This window comes from Musa acuminata, chromosome BXJ3-9 (genome assembly GCF_036884655.1).
Source record: "Musa acuminata AAA Group cultivar baxijiao chromosome BXJ3-9, Cavendish_Baxijiao_AAA, whole genome shotgun sequence".
NCBI classification, from domain to species: domain Eukaryota; kingdom Viridiplantae; phylum Streptophyta; class Magnoliopsida; order Zingiberales; family Musaceae; genus Musa; species Musa acuminata.
In genome coordinates, this window is record NC_088357.1 from 42,864,977 (window position 1) to 42,875,752 (window position 10,776).

General features: G+C 37.9%; 2 protein-coding genes across 2 annotated transcripts; both read left to right on the plus strand.

Annotated features, from left to right (window-relative positions):
• Positions 1–724: 724 nt before the first annotated feature.
• On the plus strand, positions 725–4,707 carry LOC103998702 (uncharacterized). Its single transcript, XM_009420256.3, has 8 exons — positions 725–1,251; positions 1,977–2,057; positions 2,157–2,216; positions 3,650–3,693; positions 3,818–3,860; positions 3,965–4,036; positions 4,126–4,227; positions 4,332–4,707. The coding sequence occupies exons 1-8, from the start codon at positions 856–858 to the stop codon at positions 4,449–4,451; spliced, it is 918 nt and encodes a 305-aa protein (XP_009418531.2). The 5' UTR covers positions 725–855; the 3' UTR covers positions 4,452–4,707.
• Positions 4,708–9,184: 4,477 nt separating this feature from the next.
• Positions 9,185–10,526, plus strand: LOC135649482 (zinc finger protein CO3-like). Its single transcript, XM_065167875.1, has 2 exons — positions 9,185–9,923; positions 10,116–10,526. Exons 1-2 carry the CDS (start codon positions 9,375–9,377, stop codon positions 10,440–10,442), a joined length of 876 nt encoding a protein of 291 aa, XP_065023947.1. The 5' UTR covers positions 9,185–9,374; the 3' UTR covers positions 10,443–10,526.
• Positions 10,527–10,776: the final 250 nt, after the last annotated feature.

Genomic DNA, 10,776 nt, shown 5'->3' on the forward strand with positions numbered 1-10,776 from the left:
ACCATTTCCCTGTCAGCATTTATGTTGATGTTTGAGTTACACAGATACACCACATCTAAGACCAATGTTGATGGTTGATGCAGCTTAATGATTCCTGTTGGATTCTGTATTATCGGGATTATGGACTTTCTAACAAGTATCATTGATCAATCACACTGTATAACAGTATGATCCAATCTTGAAGCTGCAACATAAGAACATTCCACATATAACAGTATGGTATGAGGTCTGGAGCAACACTGATATATCTCTTACTTTTTATTTGCAGGAATTCATGTGTCAAAAGATCAAGTCCGTTTGATGAACAATAGCGGCATGAGATCGAAACTGACAACCTATGGTCGATCAATAAAGAGTTTCTACTTGTTCTCAGAGTTCAGATGATCTCTTCATGATCTTGGTGTTGGTTTAACTTGCTGAATTCCAACCTATGAACAATCCCGAAAGAAGTCTTACAAAACTCAAGATGGTATATTTTCACCGTATAGGAGGAAAGAATTCTTTGGAAAGGAAAAGAATAGAGAGAAAAAAAAAAGAATCACAATCTTGATAGCCTGTCTTTTGCAATATCCAAAGCAAAAAAAATAAAGGCCTCATAACAAATTTTAATTATGATTATTATTTTTTAAAGATAAGTAATAAAAATAAGATTTGAATTTAGGATCTTACGATATATTATCAAAATTATTATTATTATTATTAATTATGATCCGTCTTTAAAACTAACTTTTGGTTATTAAGAAAAGAAAAAAAAAGAAAAGAAAAGGGAAATTAAGTCAGAAGCCCACTTGTTGAAGTAGAAGTGGTTTGGGTGCGAAACGAGTGGCCCTTCCCTCACTCTCTGTTTGCTTAAAAATGGCTTTTGTAAGCCAGGGTCGCCACCGCCTTCCTCTTCCCCTTCCCCTGGCGTACAAACCCTACCGACCCTCCTCTCCCTCGCCCCAGTTCTGCCGTAATCGCGTCCCTCTTTCCCCTCTCAAACCTTTCAAGAATATCTGGACGGTCCATGAATCATTTTCCCTCTCCCAATTCGCGATTCCTGTTCTCCGTTTCCGCCCTAGGATTTCGGTCGGCGACGCTGAGGAGTGCGACCATCGAGAACTGGGAGATGGGGGCGGGATTTTGTTGGGTTCCGAGGATCTGGGGGATGAGAGCCAAGTGTTCAAGAAGACCCTGCGGCTGGTGGAGTGCGCCATGTTCGCGTCCGTCGCTGGCCTCGCCTACGTCTTGAGCAACTCTCTTGCTATCGAGGTCAGCTTGATTTGATGTTATAGAACCGTCGTTGGTTTGTCAATGGTAATTCTTTTCCTTGAATTTAGCTTTTCCGGTGTCTTTTGATTTAGGTGGGAAAGTTGCTATCTTTGTTAGTTATATGTAAACAAGTCATATTATGAGACAAAAAGATCAGAAGTGACAATATTTGTCTTCCACTTTACATTGAAATATGTGAAAAGAGTCTGACCATGTATTACCAGTTTATGCACAAAATTTTTGAGTAACAAAATGAGAAATAGTGAATTGTGACATACTGTGATGGATGCACCTGCCATTTGAAAGATCTTTATAGCATTTTAATGCCTGCTTCTGCACATTTTCTGCCTTTGCATCTTGGTTTTTTGTTTTGGGGTTGGCTGGTGGGTTGGTATTCTACTGTTACAATATTTCTGTTTGGTCCAGATTAAGCTGATTTTGGTGCTTGCCATCTTCATTTCCTGCTACTTGTAACTTCAAAGTCCACCATTGCTACATTTGATATGCTTAAGCATTACAATCTGGAGGCCTTTTCTTTTAGCTTTTGCATGTCATATCATAATTTCATCTTTACTCTATTGCTATTGGTGCCCTCTAACCTTTTGACCATGATATTAGAAGATTGTTTATGTACATGAACACACTCGAATTCACGTGTAAACAAAGTTTTAGAAGTTGAGCTGTTCAGGGGAAACATTTAACTCTATAGACATTGTTTCCTGCAGAATTACTTCAGTTGTTTCTTTTCCTTGCCTATAGTGATCTCTTCAATGAGATGGGGAGTAGCAGCCGGCAGAAAGACCATGGTACGTCTCTAGGCTCTTTACCTGTAATGTAGTACTTGTTATGATTGTAGCTTTTGTATTGAGTTCTTTTTTAAGAGCCTTCTTTTATTCTTTTAACAGGTGGCTACAACTATGCTATTGCTTACTCTATCAGGTCCAGTTAAAGCATCTACGTACATGGTAACTATTTTTTAGATTCTTATATTATAATAATTTCCTGCATTTTCCCTTTCCTTTAGTTCTAAAACTAGTGAACTTTAATCCATCTTGTCCTCTCTATAACGTTATTAACTAAAGACTTGTATCTTCATGTATATTAGTGGCTTGTTGAGTCTATTGCATTCCCTCATTTATTGTGGAATGAAAGCTATTTAAGTACTGCTCAGTTAAAGCTATATTATAATCATGGAATCCAAAAAAGTTCTCAGAAAGGGTGATCTAACAAGGTGTTACAGCATAGTTTCAGTTAACCCATAAAGCTACTTTCTGTAGCTGTTTCTGTGTGAAATAACCAACAAATATATCTTCTTAAGGTTTATTTTTGGATCTTTGCATTCTATTTAGCTTCTTATGTGAAATCAATAAGATGTGCTTTGTGTCTCACTTCTCTCTCTCTCGGAAAGAAACCTACATCCTTGATTTAACTCGGTCTGCTTCTGATAAGTTTGGCAGTTCAAGATTTGTTGTGCACTTGAATATCATTAACAATCTTTCGTTCTTCTATATTTTCTTTTTAGACTTGTTTTGGTTGAATCTGAGCACAAATATAATCAGTTGATTGGACAGAATTCTGGAACCTTTTGCATAGATTTGCTGATGGGTTGTTCTTCTCAGTTGTCTTTTTCACTATTGAGCTCCTTCCTCATAATAGTGAATGAATCATGACTTGGTGTTGGTCTTCTATTTCTAGATTTAGGATCAGTTGACCATAGATGTGAAAGCTGTAAATTAGACTGTCTACTATGGTAGAATATGGAAAAGATGGAAGTTGCTAACTATGTTGACCTAAGGCTAGTGTTCATTGTGGAATAAAAATGAACTAATAATACAGGTTCTTCTGTGGACCCTCTTATGCAATTTATATTCTGGATCAGTAACTATAATGTAGCTGCAACTAACCAAGTATGATAATGGTCTGCACACTGGAAATGACGATGGAGGCTTAACTTTGTTTATTGCAAAAAAGAATATTAAGTTTGAGTCATATATATGCTTTTTCATATGAGACTATATTGAATATGAACAAGCGGCAATTGAAATCGAAGGCTTCCCTGCCAGGGATTGCTGATAAGTTTCTTTTTTTGTTTTGTTTTTTGAAGCACCTGTTTATTGGGTTTCAATACGAGAATGTCTAGTCAAAGTGTTAAAAGGACTAAATAGTTATGTCAGAGATGCAGCTCCAATTTAAAGTACTAACTTGCACACGAACACCTATTAATTTTTGCTTCATCAAATTGGAATATTTCATAACAGTGTTAACACATCTAAACAAACACCTATCGGCTTTTGCATCTGCAGCATGAGGATCCATTCTTGTGTTTATTCAATTTTTTCTTTATTCTATCCAAAAATTGTTGTTTTTAGTATTTATGCACATCCTTTTCTGCCTGCAGCTTATGCATGGAGTAGTTGGTCTAGCTATCGGCACTCTGTGGAGGTATGACACCATGCAAATATATTATTTAGTATTCTGTAGATATATCCTCTGCTACACTTAATCTCTCAAAAACATCATTCTATTTCATGTGTAACTGCATCATATTATTTTGATATTCTTGCAGACTTCGTTTTAATTGGGTTACTTCGATTGCTCTTTGCACACTTGTACGGCCTGCTAAACCTACTTTATTCTATTAGGTCAATGTTCCTGTAGAAAATCCAATGACTTTTAACAGATAGCATGTCTAAAACTGGATGCCAATTGGCAGGTTCGTGCACTGGGGGCTGTTGGATATGTCTTGTTATCGTCATTCTTAATTAGAGAAAACATACTTGCCCTGGTACTACTAAACACGAGACTCTGGCTCTAGTTTAAAAACTTTGATACTTTCAAAGCGAAAAAGAAAGGCTAACTTCTGTGCTTCTGCAGATCACAATCAACATTCATGCTTCGCTAACATATATACTCACGGCTATGGGAGTGAATACAATCCCATCGATGAATGCCATATATTTAATCTTTGGTAGCTTGGTGAGGTTCCAAAACTCTTGGTATCCGCAGCGACAACTAGTTTTTCGAGATGTTCATGCACGGAATCATCATTAATGTTCATCCTCTCACTTGTCTTGTAACAGCTCCTCCTGAACTGTGGATTCTTTGTTCTCTTGCTGCACATTCTATATGCAATATTTCTTGCCAAGCTGGGACTAAAGGCTTCTTTGACACTTCCAGCATGGTTGGAGAATGCAATCTAACAGCTGCAGACAACTCTAGTGGCTACATTATATGTGTCCACAATATCCTTGTATAATTCATTCTTCAATGTAACACATTCTCATTGCCATACTTGATTAGTACAGGTAGAAGACAAAATCTTAAATGCCACACTGGTAGTCACTGTTTTGGGTTAAATTCTAAAGCACCATGTAAAGGAGGGTGTGCTAAATGCTGCCCTCACTGTTCTGTCAACTCTTGGAATCTACATGCATCAGGACGGCTGTTTCTTAGCCAGCATCAAACTCTAACCCGATCGATCAAGTGACCAAGGAGCAGCTTCTGTTAGATCTGTCTCACAGTATTGAGTACATAAAGAACTGAGACCGTAGCCAGATGATCATTCATGTGGCACATTGCTGTCTCCTTTTCAGCCCCACTAAATGAATTAATTGACGAGATCATAAGGCAGTAACATGTACTTATAACGAGATCATAAGGAGCAATTGTCGTTGTTGTTATTATGATTGTCATCGCCAAACTATACAGAATCTGGTAAACCCACTAAACTATTCTCACTATCATACCCTAGGGATCATTAATATGACCTAATCCTTATTTAGCATGAAAAAAAAGAGAAAAACTTGGGTTGACTTGGGATGGGTTGACCTAATAGTTGACAATTTAAGAGTTGGTTGGCCATTATTGGGCCTCAGTTTGCGTTGGCAGGATTTAGAATAACCAAAAAAAGGAGCTACTTCCAATCATATAATATCGATTGTTTGACAAGAGAGAGTAGGGGGTTTAATTATAGATTACCCCGGGTTATGAAATCCATATAATTATGAAAATAAAATATCTAATTTTATTTATCCTAATTTCGTCAGTTTTATTAATGAAAACATAAAAACAAAAGGTAAAAAGATAATTTTAACACTCTGATCGGCGATGACGGATGACGAAATTGTTGAGGGTTACGAGTGATTATTGTGGATGAGAAGAATGACGACGAGAGATGAGGGCCACTTTACATCTGCGTCGATGTTGACGCCAATGTAGAGCCACGAAATTAACACTAAAGTAGATACAAAGCGACAAAAAAGTCACTCGGGTAGCTATTGTGAATGAGAAGAGTAGCAATGAGAGTTGAGAGTCGCTCTGCATCCGCGTTAACGTCGACGTAGTTGCTGAGCGGCTCGCTCTGCATCTGCATCGACATTAACATAGTTGTTGAGCAACGAAAGGGCTATCGTTGTAGATATCGAGTGGCCCTTTCATTACTCGGTAACTATGTTGATGCTGATGGAAACGTAGAGTGACAAAAAGGTCGCTTGACAATTGCATCGGCGTTGACGCATATGCAGAATGACCCTCATCTCTCATCATTGCTTTTATTTCATCCACAACAGTCATCCTGTACCTTTGTCGTTCTACATTTGCGTTAGCGTCGACGCAGTTGTCGAGCAATGAAATGATTGCCAATGTAAATGTAAAGCGATGAAATGACCATCGGCAATTGTGTTGGTGTCGACGCAGATGCAAAGTGGCCCTTATATTTCACCATTACTTCCTCATCCACAAAAGTCATCATAGCCTCCAGTGACGCTATCGTCCGTCACCATCGACATCCTCAGACATCACCAACTAAAACGTTAAAATTATCTCTTTGCTCTTTATTTTCATGTATTTATTAGTAAAACCAATGATATTAGGATAAAATAATATAACTAGATATTTCACTTTCAAGAGAGAATAATATTTGCTTTAATAATGATTCATGCACCACTTATTATCATGAGGTAGATTGATTGGTTTTTTAGTTTGCGTGAGAGAATGAACGACATGGAAGACATGAAAGCTACCTATGAGCCCTACCCCAAAGAATTGTTAGAATTGTTAGGAGATGGTCGGTTCTCAAGGATTTCAGTGAACTCAAGAAAGTTTACAAGAGGCAAGTGAGCTCTTTAAAATAAAATTATTATTATTATTATTATTTCTTTCTTTTAATTTTTATATGAGTTTTGTTATTCTTTATGATAGATGAGGATAAATAAAGATCTTTTTTACAACATTTTGTTAAGATAACGTTACATAGTCGTCAACGCCTTTTACACCATACATGATTCTTCTATATACTATCATTGTATATTTTTGATACGTCGATAGATAGTTTACGTATTCGAAGAGGTATTTATTTTTTTATACTTTATTTTTTTTATATTTTGACTCAAAATTTTCTTTCGTAAATGATAATTATTTGTTTGATCCTTTATCTAATAAATAATTCGTCTCAATTTTCAAGTTTAAGCTAAGCCATTTAAGCCAACTTGCTCGTTATAACAACAAAACCATTTAAAATCTTGAGTTTGCATGCTATGTTTCGTCGAAATGCATAAAAACATTGGAAGTGTTACTTAGAGTCCGACAATTAAGATTTGTGAAAGGAGATTATGGAAATCTTCATGCCTAGCTAGAAGATTTGAGAGTCTCAACTTGGAAGGAGCAATTGGAGGATTTGTCTTTCAAACAGTTCCATCCAAAAGAGCATGGAGTTGTGTCTTTACACTTTCCACTATCCTTCAATAAACAGCCCCATCACTAGTCCTTGGATCTCTCAATTCATTGGGCCATAATGATGAATAACCCCTACTGACTTGTGGCAATTTTCTCTTCCCCAATCTTAAGACATAAACCATGAGTGTCATGGATTTAATCCATGTTTAGTTTCTTCCTAGAATGAAGCTCAACAACACTTAACTACATCAATAAATAGATATCTGAATGCTGTAGATATTGTACTAACTTTTAGAGGTTGCAAGGACAGAACTCCATCCTCCTTTGGAATGCGAATTGTCTAATCTTACCAACTTAAAACTCAAATGAAGACTTTAAAAAAATATATATTAATTTTAATATAAGAAGCTTGTTTATCCTCGTAAGCATTTACGATTTCATTAAGAGTCTTATAGGCACTATCCTCGTTTCAATCTAACAAGCTTGTTTATCTTTGTAAGCTTTCTTGATTTCATTGAGAACCTTGCGACTAGAATAATCTCATGCTAATAATTCTTTATTGTAAGACTCAGTTTCACATTGTTTATGTTCCCGTAATTCTTAGGAAATACAATAGCATAAGTATTTATAAGCACATTTATTGGTGATCTCTACAGTGACCGAGCAATGATGCATGAATACTTTATTAATTATAACACAATATCCATTAATTATTGGTCATCTCTGCCAACAAAGGAATCCACTCCATCACTTGAGGACAGTGAAGTCATAATGTTCATGACAATGTGTGATGGTTTTATTTTTAGATGATTAATTATAATCATAATTGAAAGCAATGTGTGCAGTGCTTCCATGGGGATGCAAAAATTGTGCAGTCTCAACTTTGCAATGGAATGGAGTATATGTTGTTCATGGAGTATTTGAAGTGCTTAAATATATAAATAATAATAATAATAATTAATAAGAGGATAACATCATTATTAATGGCTAATCAAATACATTGTATTTGATCTTCTTTTGAGATAAGAATTTTCAGATTTGCTTGTCAGATAATATTCTATGGTTTTGATGATGATTCTTTCTCTTATTTTATATAAATATATATTTTTTTTCTTCATAGTCAATCTAGTAAATAATAGTAGAATTATTGCTCTAGCAGCTACAAAGAGGTTTTCTACACCTGCACAAGAGATTCTCATGGAAGATTGATATGCTTGCTGACAAGAATCTAAAGAATAACTATGATCAAGCTGATGCTGAAGAGATGGTCTGCATGCTTGAATTATTCTAAAGAATAATTCAATTGATGCAGTTGGTAGTAGAAAATATTTCCCCAAACCTCAAGTCACCTTAAAACACCATAAACATCAGTTGGAAAAATCCACATTTTGGGAAGAACTACTAAATCAAAGTTGCTATGATTGCATTAAGCAGCATCAAAAGTGACTCTTGATCATCTCCCTTCAGTACTGTTGCCATTAACAGTGCTAAGATGGACAAAGGGAAGGCCACCATGACAACTGAGGGTTGATTTGGATAAGGGTTCGCAGGAGGCCCTTTGATGGGGATTAGAACACTTGGATTTGACTCCATCATGTCCTACCAATTCATGGATAAGTCAAAGCAAACTTTGATGGTGATTCTTCCTCTTGATTATGGATTCAAACAATAGGAAGGATGTTGGCTTTTAGTTCCACCATCAAGAATCCAATGATACTAATGCCATTGACACCTTCGATAAATGGCTCGTTAAATTTACATTTAGATCCTATTTGCATTACGATCTTTATGTACTTATAAAATTTACATTAGGATTCTTATAGTTTTAAAAATAAAATAAATAAATTTTTTTATTGATAAAAAATATAAATAACACGTGTTGAATCGATGCAAAAATAATAGAAATTTTTTTTAATATCCTTTCTTTTTTAGCTCATAAAACGTTAAAATTATATTTCTACAACTAAAATTAACAACATGTAATGTTACGTATTATGTTTTCATCAATGTAACTGATGATATTAGGATAAATAAATATTTTATTTTATTTTTAAAATTAATAAAAAAATTAATATAAAATTTTAAATAAAAAATTATGATATTAGTATAATCCAAAATACAAATATAACATGTAATTAACCATCATTGCATGTCTGTGGTCAACCCCACAGCACAAACAAGAATAGCCAACGGATTGACATCCGAGTCCTACTCACACGTGACAGCACCGGGAAGCACGGCCAGCCACAAGATAAGGGAGCTGCCCCACTCACCCGCTAACATCCTCCCACGTGTCCATCCGCGGGATTCTCCTCTACCATCATCGCCCACCGACGAGAAGCGGAGACAAGCTTGTGGCAGGAGTACGCCCTGAGGAAGGACACCAAGTAGAAGAAGCAGAGAAGGTCTCTGGTGCTGCACAGACCGGCTCGAAGTTGTCGAATGACAAGATGAAGGTGGAGGGGAGTCCGTCCTGCGAGTCGTGCCGGTCGGCGCCGAGCACGGTGTACTGCCGCGCAGACGCCGCCGCCCTCTGCGCCACCTGCGACGCCAGCATCCACTCCGCCAACCTGCTCGCCCGCCGCCACCAACGTGTCCCGGTCCTCCTCGCCCTGGCCGGCGGGGGCCTCGTCGTCCGCCCCAGCCTCACCCTCCCCTACCACATCGGCGTCCCGGTGGGCCTCGACGAATCGGAGCGCGAGGGCGACGAAGAGGAGGAGGCTGCCTCCTGGCTAATGCTCGATCCTGTGAAGGGCAACGGCCAGGGCGCCGCGGCGCTCCCGCCATTCGCCGAGGTCGACGAGTTCTTGGACCTCGTTGGGTACAACGCCGGCGAGAATCAAGGATCGGAGTGTTGCAATGGCCCCATGCAGCAGCAGCAGTTGCAGTACAGCTATGAGACGAGCGAGGAAAGCGAGTGTTTGGTGCCAAACGAGCTGCATCAGCATCAACAGAGCTTGCAGATGGAGCATGGTGCCTCCAATGGGCTCAATTACTCTGTAAGTTGCTTCTTGGACCAAAACGTTATTGCTTTCATTATTATCCCAATTATATGACAATATCTAAACCACATCTGTTTTAGATTATCCTAAATGTTCATGAGATTTCATTGCTATTTTTAGTGCGAAAAATATTGTAGATTTCACTGAGATCATTCTCTTCTTCTCTCTTCTCCAATCTACATCTTCTAGGTTTCCTTGTCATCAGTGGATGCAAGTGTTGTGCCGGATACATCCAACACATCTCACATTCGAGCATCCAAAGGAACCATACATCTCTTCTCACCACGGTTCAATCCCATGGACAGAGAAGCCAGGGTCATGAGGTACAGGGAGAAGAGGAAGGCGAGGAAGTTTGAGAAGACCGTCAGGTATGCCTCGAGAAAGGCATATGCTGAAACCAGGCCTCGGATCAAAGGCCGCTTCGCGAAGAAATCGGATGCGGAGCTCGAAGTGGATCATATGTTCTCTGCTGCGGTTTTGGCTGATTCAAGCTTTGGTGTAGTCCCGTCGTTTTGATTCATCTGCAAGAACTCCTGTTGTTAATTTCCGGTTCGAACAAGATGCAATCTTTGATAATTTATATGATGATTCATTATCTAATGACCAGTGATAGATGTGAAGATTTCCAACCAGAAGAACAGAAGATTTGTTTTGGATCAAATTGGTCTCTGATACAACTCAGGGAGAAGCTATCATGCACTTGTCCACTTGAACTGTGTTGAAAGTAGTATAACTTGCAGACATGTAGGCAGTGCAGCATGTTATCCATCAGTGCCAGAAAAGAAGAGCATCAGAACATGACAATTCTGAGCTGTTTTCTTTTGTTGATGTTTAATTCTTTGTGCCAATG